Genomic DNA, 23,190 nt, shown 5'->3' on the forward strand with positions numbered 1-23,190 from the left:
AAAGTTTGGTCAATGCAGGCAGCATTGAGAATATGGGATAAACGTTGTACATGTTTTGACTGTCTGTATAGGTTTGCGAATGAATAATTGTAAAAGTTTATTTGTGGCATTAAAGTAAAGTTTATAATTTCATTTATGCTCATAACTGTCTTTGACGTTAAAGGAATCGCCGCTCCAGAACTTACCGTAAGCGCCGAATCCCAGTGTGAGGTAATAAGCTATAAGGGTCCCCAGTGCGCCAAAGTTGATGGACCTTGAAATAGAAAGAGGTACATGTTTGCTCCAGCAACTGAAATGTGACACTCGTGCAAAGGTTACCACGTCTTGCCTTGCTTCTATATCGTCAAAAATAACTGACATCTGAAGTTTTCACAATTTAATCATTTTGAAGCTGCGACAAACACTATTTCAAAGAAATTTATTTGTATTTGTAATTGCTGTACAAAGTCATCCATACTCAAGTCTCTGAATATTTAAACATTCCGGTTTTACCGGGAGGATTTTTGAGTTTGACGCAAAGATATACTTGTAAACCAACTATGTTAGCCCTTATTTACGCATATATCCTGAAAAGGTACATGAAATACATTGCAGCTATGTAATGTAATGCCTATCATTTTTGCTTAGCTGAACACTGCTTATCCAAACTTACAAAAGTCACAAATAATACATCCGCGTATCTGCTAACCTACGATATTGTATACTGCCATCTCTGTAAACCTTCATAATTTTCCGGTTGTGACGAAGAATGATAGGTTTAGGTTACCTCGTTTAACGTCCAAAAACGACTCAGCCTATGACCGACGCCGGAGTGTAGTTCTCCGGAAACTTTGACCACGTTCTCATACGCACATGACAAGAGCGCGACGCTTTTCGCCTGTATCGAAAAGCAGCTGCCGCGGCCAGGATTGAACCTACGTTCTTGGCATGAGGAGAGCACTAACCACTGACCGACCGCTGCGGGCCCCTATCGAGTAGTGTATGCATGCGAAATTTGTCCCAGCTCATTCCTTGACATACACGCACAAGAACGACTGGGCAGGTCTAAGTATGAATATTGCGGAAGTTATCGAATAATTGGCCTGGACCTTACTAGGTTATCCTCCTCGCAGTCATATGCTCGCCACCATCTAGGTTTCATTTTCACACTTCACCGATCCAAATTAGAGAACGACGAGATTGTCATTCGTGCCGAGAGGACCGGCCTACGTATAGAAAAAAAGAGAAAAAAACTTCAGCAATATGACGTCCGCTTTGCAGTACGATGAAGAGTTAAAAAATCCTACAGTCACGTGATTGTCCGTTGGTGCACAATCTCGGAAACCAACAAGCTTATCCAATAAGTACTTTATAACCAAGTCGAGAGGAACTTGTCTAGGTGGCAAAGCGGGCAACACAAGAGTGCAACCTAAGAATAGAGTGTTTAATTACACTATTTCACAACCCACTCTTGTTTTATGCGACGCCCGCATGCAACGTCAGGATGCGTCACGACTACTATACCATTGACTCAAAGCAGTTCGGTTTGCTGATAAGTGGAGCTTGTAGTAGAGCTGTTGTATGCCGCCATTTCAAGCCTCTAAGCTGCGAACTGCTTCTGCGCTGGTTGGTTTCCAGTGAAGTCCATCTTCTAAACAGGTCGCTGTTAATGGCAAAGTGTGCGGCGACCTCGTTGTCTTTTTCTGGTTCTGTTACCACCAGTAAGTTATTCCGCCTGGTTAGGCGCAGTGGTGTGTAACCCGGAAAAAAAAAACAAAATAAAAGAGACGAGGACCTTCGTCGGTGGGTTAAATTGCTGGCGCTATTGCCCTTATTACGCTTTTCAAAAGTCCCTCCCCTCACTGTGTTAAAAAAAGCTCTGCCGAACAGTGATGTCACGGATAAGATAGCAAAGCACCGATGTCATCCTAATTACCAACTGCGCATTCGTGAAGCTCTACGAAACCCAGCAAATACTTTGATCCTGCAGTCGATTCATGCTGAAGCCCAGGCATGTGTCTCAAGGTCCACTCAGCAACACACCTTTCACTTCGCATGCAATTACTCGTGGCTGCCTTTGGATAATGGTAGACTATTGTTTCGTCCTCAGAGAGGAGGCAGCACATATATACTGTTCCCCATTATCAATACCTGCCATAATTACTGGCAATTAAAAGCATGCTTTATGTGATTTATTCTTAAAACAATGTGCAATGAAGTCGTGGAAAATGTTGGCTGTCGGATTGCCGAAAAATATCACTGAGTAGCTCACACGTACGGACTTTCGGGGCTCACATCATTTTCTTCAAATTGTTTTCTGTCTTTCCTAATGTATATGTTTGTGTGATGAGAACACTTTGGCAAGTTTTTAGCCCCGGTGAGGAATTGTAGAAATGTATAAATGATACCCGATGACTGACTTAGCTATCGCATGGTAACCGAAAACGATGGAGTCGCTAGTCACGCTAGCGGTAAGGATATAAATGCCTCTATGTCTGCACCACAATCCAGCTGTTTCAAACATGTCGGTGTTTTCGAAATCCCGAAAGCCTATATAAAGTGATTTTACACGATTCACGCTCGCAAGTTGTTTTCCTGGAGAGGTGCAAATACGTATTTTCCTCCACTTCTGCGGTGTAATGAGTACCCACTTTGCATGTGCGTATCCTTCGTCAGTGACACACTTGCAATACCAACGTTCATACAAATATATTTTGTTCTTTAAAACGATGGTTATGTGCGGTACAATACTAAACTTTGGTAAGGCTGCATGTTGTATTCTTCAGCTGATATCCTGAGGTAAAATATGCAACATGACGACCCACTGTTGCGCAACAGAGCACATGCATTAAGGTCATTCAACAACTTCATTTACGTTTGGGGTCTCAGTTTTGAATCTATCTGAACAGCTGAACACTTAAGCCATCTGGCGAGTAATTTGTGTTCTTCCTTGGAAGCTGGTCAGGATGTAACGTTAAATATTATCCGAGCTCTAAGTAGACGATCAAATATGCGTGAATATTCAGTGGTAAGTTATACACCATGCCTGAGACTGAAATATTATTTCCTTGGATAAAATAGAGATCACTAGTAGGGCCGCTATCAGACTGCAATGTGTTCGTAATTTATGCAGCTTTAAAACTCTTCTTTCTACACAGCCCGTCCTGTTTCACCTTGAAAAGGATTGCAAAAATGAAATCTCCCAAGAGGGTGCACGTTTTCCACTAGATTACGACGGAACCTGGTAGCCAGATGTATAGAAGAGTGCATTACGTGTCTAACAAAAGCATTCAGACCACAGGCACACCTTTTACATCTATAAAATGTCTTTGCACCTCCCGAGGAAGCACGAAGACTGTTTTGCTGCACGGTGCGACTGCGCACAGGCAGCCACCAGAGGAAGGGCCCGCAATGGCGACGGGGTCATGTAATCAAATATGGCAGAGTACATTCTCCCGCATTGTAAAGAGTTTGCAGGTTTTTATTTCCGTTGTATCCGCTATAATTCACCATCCATCAAGGCTGCCGTGTTAAAATCTGGTCCTAAGGGGCTCGGAATGTCCTTGCTCATTGGGAGTAAAAAGCCACATACATCGACGAATAATATGTGCTGACATAATAAAGTTCAGAGATGCGGTGATTTATAACAATGAGATATAATACTTTCTGGATATCCCTCCTAAATAATACAAATAACAAATTATTTTAAACTATATACTCTGAACTTTAAAGTTCATTTGGCTGTTTAAAGGTAACTCACGGACTAGCTTCCAGCCAGAAGAAAGGCGGATGGACGACACCATGCGGTAGGACTGAAAAAAAAAAAAACAAAATTATTTCTTTTATTCTCTGCTTTATACTCTAGTTCCGATTGGTCGCTGCTGTAAATCACAGAAGAGGTTGAGCGTAATTCACATGTTTTTTTTTTTGCAACAGTATTCGCTTCTGTATGGAATACGCAACTAATTTTGTTGAGCAAGATGGTTATTCTATACACTTCACAAATCCTTGTTAGTGCTTCCTGAAACGCCCGGCACAAATGCTTATAATTGCACTAATTGACCGCCCGATGGTGATGTTCGCCGGTTCCTCGCTAGCCCAGTATGCAAGAAATACTATTTTTTTTCATTAATTCATTTATTTTATTGATATTTCTTCAACACAATACATATCACTGTCTGGATCTTTAGCCAAGGGCTAGCTATGGACCCATGCATTAAAAGCAACAAGATCATTGAGGACAGATGTTTTTTACTGCATCTCAAAATATTACAGATATAAATGGTGGAAAAATCTAAAGCGTACAAGCAAGTTAGTTCACATTACAGAAATACAGAATAACTAGTGACTGCATAGCAAAATAACGCACATACAAATGCAGAAAAAGAAAGAAAAATAAATTCAGAACCCGCAAGTAATGGCAAATTAATATAAAATAGAACAGTGTGCAAGGGCCGATAGCAAAAAAAAAAAAACAAAAAAATATGATAGCAAGAGCAGCAATCTTTATACAAAATAAACTCAGCTGCCTTATAAGTGATTATTCGATGATAAAAGTGTATAGCAAACCCAAAGTCGACAACACAGAGAACATTGAGAGATAAGCACTAAACGATTTACGTTGTAAATCAAGTAATTATTGGTTACAGAAAAAATGTCTTTAGTTTAATGGAAGGATAAGACGTCGCTAAGAGTGTACAAGAGATTTTATTCCACATTTTTACCCCTTGATACTTATAGCGGCGCTGCCCATTGTCGTTGCCAGATGTGGGGACCAGAAATCTTCCCTGTGCTGCTGAACCGCTGTTAGTTGGGGGTCTATGAATTGTGTTCAATGGAAAGGGGGAGGCGCCGGACAGGACTCTTAGTACGATTAACGCAACGCGAAAATCTCGAAGCTGCAGTGCCGGCATTATTTGGAGTCTAAAAAAACAAAAGGCGAGAGGGCGTATTCGGCGTTGTGAAAGTCATTATTTCCAATGCAAGCTTCTGCAGGCGTACAACAGGTTGAATGCCCATGATTCTATTCAGTTCAGTTCAGTCGTTCAGTCGTGTCTGACTCTTCGTGACCCTATGAACCATGTCACGCCACGCTTTCCGGTCTCTCACCATCTTCCTAACATCACATAACATCATCTGCAGTGCCTCGAGGATGCCATCTAACCATCGCGTTCGCTGCCTACCCCGTCTCCGGCGACCCTCAACCTTTCCCAACATCAAATCTTTCTCCAGCGACTCCTCTCTTCTCATCAGATGACAAAAGTAGCTGACCTTTAACTTTAGAATTTGACCCTCCAATGAGCAGTCAGGGTTTATGGTCGACAATATCGACTGATTTGATCTTCTGGCAGTCCAAGGAACTCTCAAGAGTCTTCGCCAGCACCACAATTCAAACGCCTCAATTCTTCGGCGGTCAGCATTTTTCACAGTCCAACTCTCGCATCCATACATCACAACTGGAAAGACCATAACACGAGTTATTCAGATCTTGGTTGGCAGACTAATGTCTCTGCTCTTTAATAGGCGGTCAAGGCTAACCATTGCTCTCTTTACCAGAAGCAGGCGTCTCCTAATTTCATGGCTGCAGTCTCCTTCCGAGGTAATCTTGGAGCCCAGGAAGAGAAAATCTGTCACAGCTTCCACTTCTTGTCCATTGATGCTCCAGGACTTGATAGGGCAAGACGCCATGATCTTTGTCTTTTTAATGTTCAGTTTAAGCCCAAACTTCTCTCTTCTTGTACGCGCATCAGAAGTCTCTTGAGTTACACTTCATTTTCTGCCATTAAAGTGGTATCATCCGCATATCTAAGGTTGTTGATACGTTTTCCAGCAATCTTCACTCCAGCTGAAGACTCGTCCAGACCGGCCTTCCTTAGATACACTCTGCATATAGGTTAAATAGGCAGGGCGACAGTATGCAGCCTTGCCTCACTCCTTTCTCAATCGGAAACCAATCAGTAAGACCATGCCCAGTTCTGACTGTGGCCTCTTGCCCTTTATACAGGTTCCTGAGGAGACAGATGATTCTATACAGTAGGTTAATTGGGACTGGAAATAGCTAATGTATATTGTTTTTAGTGCGTGTATTTCAAAATGCCGCCGAGCTTTAACCAGAACGAAGCATGCATAAGTTAATTTGCTGCGCAATTTTTCGATATGCGGTTTCCAGTTTAACGCAGCATTTAAGGTTACACCCCAGGTACTGAAAAGCTTTAACTTCTTCAATTTTGTTATCTCCTATTGATATTGCGGAGCAGGAACCGGAAAGCGTGGCGTGACATGGTCAATAGGGTCACGAAGAGTCGGACACGACTGAACGACTGAACTGAACTGAACTGATAAATATAAAATATTTGGTTTGGCTATGTTCAAAGTCAGCCTATTTCTTAAAAAACATTTATTGACTCTCTGAAGTTCCGAGTTTAAAATATGCTTGGCTCTTTCAACGGAATCAGCGGTCACCAACAATGAGGTGTCGTAGGCGTACATAATGGCACGGGTATTATCTAGGCAGTCAGGTAAGTTGTTCACGTAAAATGTAAAAAGTATGGGCCCCAGTACTGAGCCCTGCGGAACACCTACGGAAATCGAACGCGAATTTGACGTGTGTTCACCAATATTAACACACTGGCGTCTCCCAGTTAAATCGCTTGTGAAGAAATCGAGTGATACACCTGTGAACCCACATCTTTCTAGATTCTTGCCTAAAATATTGATATCCACTGTGACGAATGCCTTCTTAATATCCAGGAATGCGCCAATAGCGATATAGTTATTATTGAGTGCTTCATTGATTAAGTCTGTTATAGAAAGCACAGGCGGTGTGATCGACTTAAATTTCTGAAAACCACGTTGGGACGTCGACAGAACTGTATATTTAGTCAAGAAAAGCGTAATTCTTTTAGCCAAAAGTTTTTCGAAGAGAGTGTTGATATAGCTAAGGATTGAGATCGGCCTATAGTTTCTGAGTTTATTAGGATTCCCAGTTTTGTAGATAGGGACTACCCTGGCGAGCTTTAGAATATCAGGATAGATGACAGAAAGAAATGCTTTATTAAATAATGAGGCTAAGGTAGTAGCTAGGGCACCACTGTTATTTTTAGTTATGCACACCGGAATACAATCTAGGCCATTTGCCTTAGTGGCATCCATTGAATTATGTACACTCTTTACTTCGTCACGGCTCGTTTCCATAAAACCGAAGGTCTTTTCACGATACTCAGGCAGAGAAGCTTCGTCCGTGAGACCCATAGTTTAGAGTAAATTAGCACCCACTGAGCGAAAATGATCTTTAAACTGATCTGATAGCAGATGTTTTTTTTCGGAGAGGGCCAGATCAGGAAGTATCCGGTTTGATGAGGTAGACCGAGCTATCGAGTTCACTGTAGCCCAGGGTTTCTTAGAATTGACTGCGCATGCATTTATTTGGTTGCTAAAATATAGCGTTTTCTTTACACTCAAGGAGGCAAGAGCTTTATTTCTATGAAGCTTATACTGCGCACTATAATATGCATTCCCTCTGTCTTGTTTCATTTTGGTGTGCCAGTGGTCGCGCGCTTTTGTCGTGTTTAGAAGAGCTGCTGTCATCCAAGGGCACACAGGATGTGTATAGTATATTTTTTCTTCGTATAGCTACAATCATTTACCACTGCTTTAATTCTATCTACAGGCTGCGACAATGTTCATTGGCCTTCATTTCGGAAAGGTCAGCAAAGCTGATTTCAGAGAGCATAAGTGCGCATTTCTGGTAGTCTATTTTCTTTATAGGTCCGCACGTGCTGTCAGAAGTTCTGTGGCTATCTCTATCTTCTACGCGGTATAAGATGGGAACTGCGAGGTGATCTGCCACTGCTGTATCGTATTCCCCAGCCAAAGAACAAGGTGGCACGAAATTGCATAGCACATGGTCGAGGCATGTCGAGCTAGAACCTACGATTCGTGACGGGGTAGATATAAGATTCCTAAATCTATATGAAAATAACAGGCCAGCGTATTCACTGTGGTTGGCGCCTAAGGTATAAATATTAGTATTGCCCACAATGGCTGCATTTTTATTCATTTCTGTTACGTGCATAAAAACAGATTCCAGATTATTCACAAATAAATTGCGATCTGCGTGGGGGCTCTATAAACAACACCAACCATGACACCTTCAAGTTCAACGAATAGAACTTCCGAACTGTTACAGACGGACTTACAAACCTAGCCCCCCCCCCCCCTTCTCGTTTATTAGAAATGAGGGGGCGAGACCGAAATAGATATTCGGGAATGTTATAAATTTCACCAGGCATCAACCAGGTTATTGTAACAGCTATAGCGTCGTAAAGAAAGCTGTGCTATGCTAGAAACGCACAAAGGCCGTCAAAATTTCTAGCTATGCTCCTTACATTGCAATGGAGCGTGGTTCATTTAACGTGTAAAACTTGTGTGTTGGTTGTATGGTCAGCATTTTGAACGAACTAGACTATAAGGCAGAGGTCAGAATTTGTACTAAGCGGATCATGTCCGAGGTGTCTGCTTTTCGCGCCAAGATCCTGCCAAGAGACACCCATGCCTATTTCCAATTGCGAAATTTCTTTGCCGTTATAGCCCTAGCTTGCAACACTTTATAATCTGGGCAAAAATGTTCATTTACGAATTCGAATACTGATCTGGAAATGCAGAGGTCCGATGTGATTAAGCGAGCTTTTTTTTGCCAATTCGAGCAGCTTATCACGAGCATCCCATGACCTGAACTTGACGATAACATTAGACTTGTTCCTCTCTTGTATTGGCACTCGATGCACGACGTCACTATCGTTCACCGTTATCTGCGCTCCAACCTTCGTGGCAAGAGTGGAAACAATGCTAGTCAGTGGCTCACTGTCAGTCGCTGTCGGCGACAAGCAGTATATATTTGCTGTATTTTGTCTTCTGTTCGTAATTTTTAATAGCCCGGAGAGTCCTCGATAATATGCTTCAGGAGACCATGCCGAACTATCTGTTGTACAACTCACATTGCGTGAGTGCCCAGCTGGCCTTTTTAGTGGTTCGCATGACCCTAATGGCAGGTACTCATCATAAGCCTGAGAACTGCAGCCGCATCGGACCGCTTCCAGCTTCTGGGCTCGGTATTTGCATAGAATTATAACTTCATATAACCTCCTAACAAACATGACGTGAAGTGCTCATACCAATTTACAGTAATTATTGGATATTTATCCGATGGTTTATATTGAACACAACAATGGTACGGTATGCAGTTGCCTTTTCCTCTTAATGCAATTGTTTTGTGTGAGCGCTGTAAAACATCGGTTCGAATATAAATATTTGTTACATGAAATGTGTCCAAGGGCAGTAAGCAGATGCAGGTGCTATGCTGAGTTATAAATAGTTACTAGAGTAATGGATAAGAATGTTTTACCAAGTGCTTACCGATGAAGAATATTAGCCACACAGTTACTGCCTCCGGCTCAGGTGCAAGGCACTGAGCCCTTGAAATACGAAACTCCTCTTCCTCCTCAGCTCAGTGCATGCCGACGCGTAAGAAAAATTAAGAAAACAAGTCACGGCGGCACCTCACCAGCCCCAGCCTTGCCAATGTACTTACAGCTTCAAATGAATGCGCAAATGCACCAAACCCTGATGAAATCGTCGGGGAGAGAATGCACGACGAGATGTCTATATCGAATCGGTGGCGACCAGTAGCACGTTTTAAAAATAATATGTAAATTAAGGGCTGTACGCAAAGCTTTCAAGGGAAGGCCATCTCTATAGATTACTTGCCTTAGAAATTACCTCAAGTAGCGTTTCAGGGGGCGTTTTAAAGCGAACTTTAACTGTAACCGTGTTAGGTGCACCGGGAGTGCGCCCTATTAGAAGCAGTGCAACTAGGTGAATTGTGGATGGTACTGTGGTGGCACCTGGAGAGAGGCGTGGGTCAAGTCGAAGGTGGAATTGTAAGGTTAAAAGAAGAGTAGGAGGGTAGGCGGTAGAGAAAAGTCACGAGCATTCCTCTGACATTTGGGAGTTGCAAGGCGTACATGGCTCCACGTGACAGCTCGGCAGCTTTGAGATAGCACGCAGGCATAAGAATCGAACCCTGGGATCCCGAGTATTTAAGCTCTAGGCCCCGCAGAGACGTTCGGACGGCTTATTTAAAGCGAGACATGGTAACTAGTTTCGGGTATTTTTCACATAATGTAGCGACTTCCGACTGTGTGCTATGTTTGTTTGAAATGAAGTGTGAGTTAATAGGTACGAAAATTATTTGTGCGATGATTTTGCGAGTAGTTGAGTACGTGAACGAAAATGCTAATCCCAAAAGGGAGCCGTATTCGGATCTATTGAAGTGGCATTTTTATGCGATTCCAACACCTCCTTTCCCTTACTGTGCGGTTTAGAAGTCTCTCGAGATATGTGAGAGACACTGCGCGTATTATTTCGTAAATATCTCATAACGTTTACTACAGCGCTCCGCTGAAATTTCACATTATCGAGTAACTGTCGATATTTTTTGCGCTATTATTACTTGCCCATACTTCAACAATATTTCATTAGTTATAATATTCTAAGAGTAATATTTTTCTACCATGAGGTGAAAGAGAATTCATGGTGTTCACAAATTCTTTTAATCGTACTTGCCAAGCATGCAGGAGCTGCAGGGTTCGATCACCTGCGCCGCCGGGTGTCCGGTAATAGTTACAAGCTATATCCTCGAAAGCTGCTCGGCATGACTTGGACAAACTACTTGGAATATGAGCCTCTGGCCTCGTCTCTTGTCAAAGTGCGTGAGTCTCAGATCTATATTTAAAAAAAACGTCCGAGCATCTCTTTGATAAAGATAGTGTAACTCGCAATTTGTGAGGAGTTGTGCAATCTTGCGGTAACAGTTGATCGTAACTGAAAATCAAGGCTTTGGGGCCACGAATAAAAACTATTTCGTTACTACCGCCTCATCGAGCCGCCTTCCGGCGTATATGCATATCACATTGCTCGTAGGAAGAGCAATAACAAGCTCTTCAGTTTCATGTTGTTTTTTGTTTCTCACATCGCTCTTAGAAGTGAGAACTGAAGCACTCACTCAAAGGGACGTAGACCCCCCTTTCTACAGAACTTCCGGTCTACCGTCGTTATATTTCTCACAATAATGGCAAGTCTAAAGACTATCCGTTTAGTAGGATTCGTGTACGCGACTAGAAACTTACGCATATAGTTGCCGAGGTACTGATACACAGGGTCCGCCTGCGGTTGTGACTCGATCCAGCTGCGGATATAAATGAGTATATAATAGCCTACACTTCCAAGTCGACGAGTACGTCGAGTAATATAGTATGAACTGGACACTAATTGGGCTGCGAGCAGTCGTTTTGTGGAGTGCAGTAAATAGTCAACTGTACAACTCAGTTGTGCTTGTGAGCAGTAGCAGCACTGCAGCAATGTGTATTTATTACACATCAAGTTTCTATCTAAAGACGGTGGACCGAGTTTGTTCACCATGTGACTGCATGTCCAAGACTCAATACTAATACGCACTTTCTTCCGTTTGAAAAATGGATATTGTTTTTGATGCGACGCGCTAGAACCAAGTTACAAAAAGCGTGACATTGTAACTTCCTCTGAGAAATATTGTTAACTTTAGCAGGTGGTTGGTGGTTTGTGGGCTTTAACGTCCCAAAGCGACTCAGGCTATGAGAGATGCCGTATTAGAGGGTTCCAGAAATTTCGACCATTTAGGTTTCTTTAACGTGCAGTTACATCGTACAGTACACGGGCACCTTGGTTTTCGCCTTCATTGAACAGTGGCCGACGTAGCCGGTATTCGATCCCGAATCCTTGGGCAAAATAGCCGAGCGCCCTAACCACTGCAACACAACGGCGGGGTCTTAGCGCAGTAACCTTAGCAGGTATTTGGCGTACAACGCACCTGGAAATTGACAGCTTCCTTGTTCATTACTCGCCCTCCCCCTCCACACACACAAATGAATGGTTCAAGGAAATGGGAACACCCTAATTTAATATATTTCCTTTGCGCTAAGGTAATATTCCGTTTGAAAGCTGACAAAACGTAGCTTGTCTCCTAGAGAACGAAGAGATGCAAAGAAATCATTTCGAAATCACCCTTATTCAAGTAAACACGACACGTAAAAATCAAGTTGTATCTACCTGAGCAAAATATATCTTTATATTTATATAAGGTATATATTGCAAGTTTGCAATGATATTTCAAAACATTTTTTAAAGAAATAAAAGCTCGTCTGACATTAAGCATTAACAGAGTGCATGGCCCGAGCACAAAGTCTGACCCAATCCAATATTGTGCTAAGAGTTCGTGCCGAGATGTCTCAAGGTTTTATTAACGCATATAAAGTATTTGATGTATATCCGCACTAACGTTTGGCTCGCGCCTCGACGGTTATATTGAATAACAAATCAGAAGTGCGCATTCAATATTTTTTTTATTCTACGTTCCATTTGCACGTAGTTGCCACTGTCGTTTTCGTGCTGATCAAGCAAGTCTTATCACATGGATCACATGGTCTGTTTGCCGAAGCACGAAAATATCGTCGTACAATGGATTGAATGCGGTAAGCTACACTCCATCTATGCATGGATGGGTACAGCATCGTGCAGCGCAGCAGGGTGCTGCTATTGCTGTTACAGCCTGTCAGTGCAAAAGTGGTGCCTCTGGCACTTTAGTGATAGGAAAAAAAAGCGTAACCTTACCCGAAGTCTGACCTGTAGCCGTGCCTTCGGAGACGTAGGAAATCGTTGAGCACGTACTCCTTCATGACGGCAATGGACGATTCAAAGAATTCTTCCCGCTTCAGGTCAGGTATCTGAAAAAAAAATTCGCATCTGCTTTGTAAGAGGTGTTCAGATATTAGCACTCGCGAAAACGTGACAGTAGACCCGAGTTTTTATAAAAATTAATTAGCACTGTCGGAAATATGACCATTGCAGCGTGAAAAATGCAACAGTTTAATCTTAAATTTGTGAACTCAAGACAACACTGAAATAGAGGTAATGTTTTTTCAGTCTGAATTCAAGTAGCGGCTTCAATTTATGAACTCAACAGAGAACGGCGCTTTTATATTCATATGTGAAGAAAGCCTCAATGAGAATATTTGCGTGTGTGCTTCAGAATGACCTCGACATTGCTTGGCACGAGTGGCCGGTCACACTAATAGCATCCTCGATCACCTGCACCGGTATGTCCTGATGCGCCACGTCTATCCTCGATTAACCGAACCTGCGCGCACCCGCTGTCGATGGATGGATGGATGGATTGAATCCGAGAGCGTTCCTTGTGGAATGCAGTCGTGGTACTTTCTACCATGCCAGCCTTTTTATTTTCTTACACTGATTGTCGTTATAAATCCGTTAACTGTCTCGTCATTTTAGTTACTAATATCCTATTTATACTTTTGATGTATACCCTTTCAAAGTTTTGTTATCTTTCTGCTTTACGGCCACTATTCTTTAATTGCTTTTTGCTCACTTGAACCGCAGATTCATTCTTCCGACAACTGGTGTCACTAAACTCTGTAGGGCCTCACAGATATATATAGAGAAAGACAGTCCACCTGAATTGAGATCAGGATAGATATTATCACATTTGAGTATAAGATGCTCAATTCATTCTACGGATTTCTGACAATGCACATGTGTCATCTGCTTTGTTAAATTTATCTTTGTAGCTGCGTGACATAAGGCACCCACATCTAGCTTCAAAAATTAGGGCACTGCCTCTTGAGGTATCAAAAAAGTTTTCTTTCTGATCTGTCTTTTTCAATTTCGATAGAGTTCTACACTCTGCTTGTTTTTCACTGAGTTTATCCAACTATTACCTTCGTGTAATTTATCCGGTATTTAAAGCTCTTTACCTCACTGTCCGTGTATCTAGCATAATTACTGGTTATTTGCCTAGTTCTGTACCCGCAATTTGAGCCAACGTTTCTTACTTGAAGTGCAAAACTAGTTACTGTAAAATTTTCTATAGCATTCCTCATATTATTTTACTCTGAGCATCCCTAATCGGAAAAAACTCCAGAAAATGTTCTGATGTTACGAAAGAATTTCTGTGCGGTTTTTGACGGGAAACCTGTTGTGACAACAGAACATTCTATAATAACATCAGAAAGGTATGTAGTTGCAACAGAAAAGTGCTACAAAACTACAAACAACAGAAATTTACTACAGATAAACTACAGAACTACAGAAAAGTACTACAGAACTGCAGAAAGATCTGATGGTTACGACAGAACTACATGATATTTGGTCGTATTTTTGACACAGTTCTGTAGTTTTTTTCGACTGGGTCGGGTGCTTCTAAAGATTGAAAACCCATATCTTCCTTCATCACCTCGTTCTTGGTTCCCACATGGGCGCCTAGTGCTAATCGTCTATCTCTAGGAGTTATTCAAATCTCTACTGCAACTGTTCCTTTAGGCACAAAACCGCGTTCCCTAAGTTAAGCTCTGGGTCAACTATTCCCGTCCACCCTCAGTACGTGTAACCTGTAATGCTCCCTCAATGCCCTATGCTTTATTACCTTGGCATTTTTCTCACCCATTCCCTTTAGCAGACTCTTCGTGCTTTACTATTATTGCCTGTCCTTCGTTCACCCATACCTCGATATATTTATAGTAAATCACTCTGGGTATTTCATGTCCTTGCATTTAAGCGCCTGATCGGTCTAATCGTTGGAAATGATATGACCCGACCTAACTGAATCCTAGTCTACCAAAGGGTGTCCATAACCAACACTATACTGAGCTGCTGTCATATAAAAAATCCCTGCACTCGAAAATAGATACTAAACAGGATAAAATAATGACCTCCCTAATAGAAGTAAAAACAGCGCAATTCACCCTCGAGCAAAACGTCGCCGACATACACAATAGGCTCTCAGCTGTTGAAGAAAACGTTCGAAGCTCTGAAGAGCAATGTAGTGCAGGCAACCGACTACAGTTAACCACATTAATTGACCGCGTAGACGACTTCGAGGATTATTCACGTCGAGAAAACATAATTTTTGATGGCATCCTAGATAGTGCCATCGAAACCTCGGCGGGATAAGAAAACATGCGAAATTTTAAACTCAATGAATTTAAATTTGGGTATAAGTGACCAGTGCACTCTTCGAGCTCATAAACTTGGTTAAATTAAAATACCCCCGAAAATATGAAGTCCAGTCATTGTTCGTTTTATTTCACGGAGGTTTTGCGACGCTATACTCGCCTCACGTAGCAAATGTTAAAATAAAGAAATAGCAGTAAATGAGGCAACAAGGGCTTTAAAAAACAAGCAGTACGCCTGTGGGAAAATATCGCCAACTCATATCCAGTGCTTTACAGCAAGTTGTAAATGAGCAACACGTGCTTTGTCTATTCGCAGCAACAGACAGTAGTTCTTGAACTTGAGACATTCAACTATTTAAGCACCACTCAGCCTATTATGGATACTAGCCCAAAGATATCGTCATCTTAACAGCGCACATGCTCATGGGTATCAATTGTCATGAATTGTCATTGCTATATTGAAACGTTAGAAGAATCCTGAATAAACGCGATGCCTTATTCTTGGTTTATGACGATTCCTCAGCTGATGTTATATTTAGAGATACTTGGCTCCTTGCAAAAGTTGACAACGCAGAATTATTCAGCTGTGAAAGTAATTACACTGCTTACCGCTGAGACCGGGACATTTGGTACGGAGAAGGCGCATTGACTGGCGTGGCGAATACTATTTTTGTCTAATTTCCTCGAAAACAGCACTCCATTGGAAGTAATTTGTGTGAATATAGGTTACAATCATCACAATTTGGTGTCTTGTGCATGTTATTGGTCACCGAATTCTGCATCTACATTTATGAATATTTGCATGACGTCTAGAACAATTTAACTCGGAGGTTTCAGCAAACTTGAATGTTATTATCAGGCGTGTTTAATAATCCAAGAATAAACTGGACATCTTGCTGTCCATCCGTCACTAAGCAGACACCTGAATGCGAATCATTTATTAATTTATGCAGAGACTTCAACATTACGAAGCTGGTTGATTGACCTACCAGAATAGGTTCTACATCAGTTAATGTGCTAGATTTACTTCTTAACAACACGCCAGAGGTTATCAGTTCGGAAAGTTATTTTTCGGGTGGAAGAGATCATTGTTTTATGCTTTTCAATGTAAGAGGTCTCATTTGTCCTCGAATTTCTTATTCTGAAATAATAACAAATTACCGTAAGGCCGACTGAACAGTGAACTATAATCGCTTATTATATTTTCCTGGTGTCTTTGATCGCTCAGTTGAAGACAATTAGGTATTATTCAAGAATAAAGTTACATCCCTTATTGCCAGATACGTTCCATTGATACACTGATAAGACTCGTCGACAAAAAAGCGCCCTTTTTATCAGCAAGAGCTGTGAATAAACCTGATCTCTGGTAGGCTGATTGCGAAGCTTTAAATTCTTATCGTGTAGCAATCAGAGAGGCCAGGCATGCTTTGTCCCCCCCCCCCCCCCCCTCCCCCGAGCCTCTTCCGTCACTTCTTTCAAGTAACCCAACGAAGTTGTAGGAAATCATCAAACCCTCAGTGAAAATTGTTATATCGCTGGTGAATTCTGAAGAATATCTCGTGCGTAATGAAGACTGCTGTTCTGTTTTGAAAATTTTTTTGTTTTTACAAATGATTTTTTCTGATTCAACTACTGCTGTGCCTGGTTTCTGCAACCGCGATTGTTTTTCCTATGTACCCAATTGTTATTGACTGTGTTGGGATAATGAACTTAGTTCATAAGTTAAAGCTCTCATCCTGTTCTGCAGTGACGAAATGTAATATTTCTGAAAAATACCGAATTGTATTTATTAATAATATTATTAGTGGATATTTTCCCGCAATACATTCAGTATTCTACATTGCCGCTCGACTGGAAAGTGGAGAAGATGGTTCCGCTATGCAAATAAGGCAAACCGTAATAATTACTGACCAATCTCCGTAACTAGCATTCCTTGTAAAAGTTTCGAACATATCTGCTGTAGCCTTGTCTCTTTCCTCGAGCACAACTCTTTATTTTGCTTGGCACAACACGGCTTTCGGAAATACTACGCTTGTGAACCTCAATTTCTTATTTTTCCGCATGATATAGCTTGAACCCTCCATTGTATTCTTCTTAATAACTGCATTTTTGTTGATTTCGCAAAAGCTTTTGATAAGGTTCTTAACAACCCATTATTACTAAAAATCAGTATGTTCAATATCGACCCTAAAAAACTAAAATGAAATAAATGCTTTCTAAAATACTGTTCTCGATATATAATAGCCAATTACTGTGCTTCACCATTCCCTTTAGTGAAATCTGGTGTCTCTCTATGCCTTGTAATACATATAAATGACATCCCTGGATGCGCTAATTCTGTTACTAAACTCTTTGCTGACGTATGCGTTCTTTATCGTACAATGACTACCCCTCTGACAGTCTTCTTCTACATGAGGTAAGATGAATTCCAAAGTCAGACTCCTTATGCAAAAGTAATGTATCGCGGGTAGAGAAAGATGTAATATTTGGCGAGATAAATGAGTAGGGCATTTGGACAAATTGTTTTTGATTCAGTTCAGTTCAGTTCAGTCGTTCAGTCATGTCCGACTCATCGTGACCCTTTGGGCCATATCACGCCACGCTTTCCGGTCTCCCATTATCTTCCTAACATCACATAACTTCATCTGCAGCACCTCGAGGATGCCATCCAACCATCGCGTGCGCTGCCTACCCTTCTCCGGTGACCCTCAACCTTTCCCAACCTCAAATCTTTCTCCAGCGACTCCTCTCTTCTCATCAGATGACCAAAGTAGCTGAGCTTTAGTTTATAATTTGACCCTCCAATGAGCAGTCAAGGTTTATGGTAGACAATATCGACTGATTTGATCTTCTGGCAATCTAAGGAGCTCTCAAGAGTCTCCACCAGCACCACAATTCGAATCCGTCAATTATTCGGCGGTCAGCCTTCTTCACAGTCCAAATCTCGCATCCATACATCACAACTGGAAAGACCATAGCACGAGTTAGACAGTTGGTTGGCAGTCTAATGTCTCTGCTCTTTACTAGGCGGTCAAGGCTAGCCATGGCTCTCTTTCCCAGAAGCAGTCGTCTCCTAATTTCATGACTGAAGTCTCTTTCCGGGGTAATCTTGGAACCCAAGAAGAGAAGATCTGTCACAGCTTCCACTTCTTGTCCGTTGATGCTCCAGGACTTGATAGGGCAAGACGCTATGATCTTTTCTTTTTAATGTTCAGTTTAAGCCCAAACTTCTCTCTTCTTGTACGCGCATCAGACGTCTCTTGAGTTCCACTTCACTTTCTGTCATTAAAGTGGTATTATCCGCATATCTATGGTTGTTGATACGTTTTTCAGCAATCTTCACTCCAGCTGAAGACTTGCCCAGACCGGCCAGTTTGCTTTCTTGCATTTCTTTTACTTTGGAACTACCTTAGTAGCAACTTCTTGTATTATATCACGAACATCAGTCCACACCTCTTCAGGCTCTCTCTCGTCTAGATCTAATTTTTGAAATTGATTCCTAACTTCCATAGCAAATTCTGATGGAATTTCATCCAGATCATACCTGAAAGGCCTTCTAGTTTTCTGTGTTTTTCTCAATCGAAGCTTAAATTTGGCAACAAGAAGCTGATGATCGGTGCCACAATCGGCTCCAGGCATTGTCTTACTGCTTGTATAGAGCTTCCCAATCTCTGCTGGCAAAGAATATAATCAATCTGATTCCTGTACAGACCACCCGGCACAGGCGCCTCTTCTGCTGTTGAAAATGAGTATTCGCTATTGTCAGGTTGTTTTCTTGACAAAACTCTACTAGCCTCTGCCCAGCTTCATTTGGCTCACCAAGACCGGAATTGCCTGTAATTCCAGATATTTCTTCACTCCCCACCTTACCATTCCAGTCTTCTATGAGAAAAAGGACGTCTGATAATGGAGAGCGGTCTAAAAGGCATTGCAGGTCAGCATAAAATCTCTCAACGTCAGCTTCTTCAGCAGTAGTGGTTGGTGCATAGACTTGGATAACTGTTATGATGAAAGGATGACCTTGGATCCGAAGTGAAATTATTCGATCGTTTTTGGGGTGGCACCCTAGCACTGTTTTGCCCATTCTTCTGTTTACTATGAGAGCGACCCCATTCCTTCTCCTGGATTCGTGCCCACAATAAAGACAATGATTGCCGGAATTAAATTCTCTCATTCTAGTCCACTTGGGCTCGCTGATACCAAAGAAGTCAACGTTTAATCTGTCCATTTCTCGCTTGACGACATCCAGTTTACCTTGCGTTATCTTACATTGCATGTTGCATTGTGATATATCTCCTTGCAACATCGGACTTTCGGTCGCTTCCCCACACACCCACAACTAAGCGTCCTTTTGGCTTTAGCCCAACCGCTTCATTCGTCATGGAGCTACTAGGAATCGCCCTTTGTTCATCCCTAGTAATATGTGGGACTCCTTCCAACCTGAGGGGCTCATCTTCCGGCGCCATACCAATAATGCTATTGTGACTGGTCATTGGGTTTTCTTGGCAGGAAATACTGGAGTGGGTTGCTATTACATTCTCCAGTGATTCCCATTATGTCAGAACTCTCTGCCGTTACCTGTCTATCTTGGGTGGCCCTACACAGCAGAGCTCACGACTTCATCGAGTTTTGCAAGCCCCTCCGCCACGACAAGGCAGTGATCCATGAAGGGGTGTTTTTGATTAGAAATTAATAAATGAATGGGGAGAATGCTACTCAGCGACCAAAAGCTGAGGAAGCGGTTCCGGGGAGACCCCTCGTATCTCCCCCGTGAAGTAGCCGAAGAGATAGGTTATAGGGAAGGGGAAGTAGGCGGGGAATGTGGGCAGCGTAGGATTTTGTCTGACCTTTTGAGTTAAGCTTCCTTTCAGGCCTCCGTACAGTACGAAAACTCGCTCTTAGCCGAATGTGCTGCACTCGGCCTCAAGATCATTCCTCCAACACAAGACGTTTTCCGGGTTTCCGGCGTCTGAGACAGGTTCCCTTCAGAAGCCGCTTGAAGTTACCTGTCATCCAAGCCCGATTCCCCTATCCCGACTCTTTGAGGTACGAAATAGGTGGATTTCGCTTGTGTTCAACCCTACTTCAAGGTACGAGGCAAGTGGTAAGATTTTTGTCTCTGGCGCACACTGATGAATACTCTTCCCCGATGTTCGCTCGAAACTGCAAGTAGGGTGGTAAAGCATACAGGACAGACAATCCTGAAGTCCCATCCGCAGCTACACGCTTATGTCCGCTCTCGTGCTGTAGGGCCTTGCATCCTAAAGAGGATGCTTCCCGCGTGAGCGCTTGACGAATTGTTCGCCGGGCTAGTAAACGTTTACGATGTCATTTTTCCTCTATTCCTGCACCCCTACTTGTACCGATCGCTTTCAGAGCGTTACTAAGTGCTTTATAACTGTTCGGTGCTCCTACTTCCTCTCTTCACTCTTTCGGAGTGTGTGCTCAGCCTCGTAAGACTTTCCGTTCTAGGCCGTCCACTTCCAGCCCAAATGTCAGAATAAAAAATAAATAATAGCATGTTATTTCATATAAGTACCCGAGTGTCCACATATCCTGTAATTTTTCTCTAAATAATTCACACTAACTACATCATAAGCAATGCAAACCGAACTATTGGCTACCTAGGACGGAATTGTTCTTAATCTCTGTTGTATCTCAAACAAATAAAAATTGTAGAAGGCACTTTGGTCCACTAAACTGCGATGAGGCAAAGACCATTATTGCGCGGTGGATCGTAGCCCTCCACTACGGCACCTCTATCTCTCTCTCTCTCTCTTCTTTCAATCCCACCTGCCTCCCTTTCTTTACGGATTAGCCGTCATTGCACTCGCTACCGTTTCGGTAGTAGACAACCGCTGTCGTTGCGACGCGCGTATTTCTCCTCCTTTCTTCTTTATCTTTTCTTCTGTCCGCACGGGGCAGTGCACGTGGCTCAGCTACAGATCCAGTAGCAGACCAGGTGGTGAAGGGTGGCCGTTCCTGGCCCTAAGGGGCTGGGACGGTAGGTCAACGCCGCTTGTGGAGGGGGCTAGCTAGCCACTGATCTTTATCTGTTGTAAGCCGTCATTGCACCCGTCACTGCTTCGATGGTGGCGGACGACGGTTGTTGTCGTGGCGCGCGTCTTTCTCTCCCTCTTCTTTTTTTTCCTGTCTATTTTCTCCTCTGTCCGCAGGAGGCAATGGTGGTGGCTGAGCTACAGAGACAGTAGCCAGCCCGTACATTTTCATTTCTTTCTTCCTACAGCCACAACTTTTTTTTTTCCTTTTCTCCTTCTTCCTTAAGTCCAACATCAATTTTTTTTACGGCATGGTACATGTGTCCGCGGAGAATTGCGACGGATAATGCGCCTTTTCTATCCAGTAAATCAATTTCAAACGCCGCTGATGCCAGCTGTACTAACGCTTCGTAGACATCTGTGTCTGCTTCTGTGTTCTGTGTGGTGCGGCGTTCGAGGAAGCGGCAAATGAAAGGCGCCACTCGGACGCCTGAATCGGACGCCCGGCGGGGTCAGCTTCGTCTATGCATGAATCGCCTGGTGGCGTCGTGGCCAGTCATGACGGTACATCGCGCGCCTCTTGTTGGACACGACCAGCATTTCATTGAGTGCGTCAAAGCTCACCCGCGTTCTATAATTCGTTTAGAGGAAAGGGAAGTCGCACTCGCGGAATCCCGCTATCCTATTCACGGTAGACAAGGGGAATTATGAAGAGCGTTTCACGATCCGGGGCGTGGCGCAGGGAAGGGTACCAGAGTGCAGCGTTCAGAAAAACAATTTGACGGTAGGTTTAACTGGCATCTTCCTAACTCTCTTTAGGGCATCCTGTTCTGGGCCTCCACAATATATGGATTGCTATAGGGGTACTGGTACAAACTGGTTGAGCAAGTCCTTATAAAATTTTTTTCCTGGATGCAGTACGAAGATACTCAACCGAAATATGGGCACGCAAAATTTGTAAGGCAAAAACAACTCTTAAAACCCCGTGACAGCGCGATTTCTGACCGGATATCTAGACACAAAAAAGTCTAGTATCATGTTACCTAAGCGCATCTGCATGATTGTGCGTAAAAAAGGGTCTGTTTGATCGCACAAAAAATGAAATCGTGATACAACTTGTCTCAGAAACAAGACCAAGGAGGCCACCTCTTTTCATGGGAAGAAACAAATTAGTGCGGCTAGTTCGCTCCTGATTTGAGCTCTAAATAAAACCTGCAAATACGCTATGCAGTTTCTGCACATTCAAATGGGAGATGCATAAAAATTGCAGCAAATACCAAATTTTGGTAATCAAAAGCAAATTACAAACACTCGCACTTGTGAACACTGAGAGGTCGCGCCCTTTCCACCTACCCGCTTTTTGTTTAATCTTTTGCATTGTGTCATCCCACAACTCTCTGCTGCTCTTATAATGCTCTAATGATGCACCCAAGTACTTCGCTGGAACAGTCGTCCACCGCATATTAGAAAATATTGCCAGTGTATTATCCCATTTACCGTGTCAACAACCAATGCTTTTCCCCCATTGATTTCGCACCCTGTTTTTTTGCAGTAGGTAAACGCAACTCGAACGACTTCTTTAACGCTTGCCCTATCTGCGCGAAAAACTGCGATATCATCCGCGTAAGCCAGTACCTGCGTATAGACTGGAGAGTGAAGCCGTAGACACGTTAATTGTGTATCGCTGATAACAGAAACGGCTCAAGATAAATAGCAAAAAGCAGAGTTGAGAGCGGACAACCTCGCCGTACTGAGGAACAGACAGGCACACATTCTGAGAACTGCTTATTCACAATGATACGTGCGACACAGTTTTCATAAGCCATCCGCGCACCTTGTGATGTCACCAAGCCAACATTTACATGTTCTAGTATGGCTTAATGATAAAGATATATTTGTATCTTGGACCCTCATCTGCACAATTTGTGAAAACCTTGAGACCATCGATCACATTTTTATAGACTGCTGGGATCCCTTTTATCGCTGGATATATTACAAAGAACTTAAAAAAAAGAACATACCCATTAATTCTTAAGGCTTCCGATTTCTATCCGTACAAAGTGACTACGTATCATACGACATGATTTTGGTGCTGGCCTCCACAGCTTTTGGAAAACACGGATGGCATTTACGCACGCCGAAGAATATGT

General features: G+C 42.7%; 2 protein-coding genes across 2 annotated transcripts in view; both read right to left on the reverse strand.

The window, feature by feature from the left end:
* LOC146209853 (neprilysin-21-like) overlaps positions 1 to 263 on the reverse strand; it is a 45,938-nt gene extending 45,675 nt beyond the window's left edge. Inside the window, exon 1 of the mRNA XM_084587462.1 lies at positions 186 to 263. The gene's annotated coding sequence lies outside the window, so the exon portion shown is untranslated. The remainder of the gene's footprint in view (positions 1 to 185) is intronic.
* Positions 264 to 12,680: 12,417 nt separating this feature from the next.
* Positions 12,681 to 23,190, reverse strand: part of LOC146209854 (neprilysin-1-like) — a 66,815-nt gene continuing 56,305 nt past the window's right edge. Inside the window, exon 7 of the mRNA XM_084581332.1 lies at positions 12,681 to 12,797. Within this exon, the coding sequence (XP_084437458.1) occupies positions 12,681 to 12,797 (117 nt within the window). The remainder of the gene's footprint in view (positions 12,798 to 23,190) is intronic.

The sequence above is a fragment of the Amblyomma maculatum genome, chromosome 1, assembly GCF_055883805.1.
Source record: "Amblyomma maculatum isolate TAMU_Amacu chromosome 1, ASM5588380v1, whole genome shotgun sequence".
Taxonomy (NCBI): Eukaryota; Metazoa; Arthropoda; class Arachnida; order Ixodida; family Ixodidae; genus Amblyomma; species Amblyomma maculatum.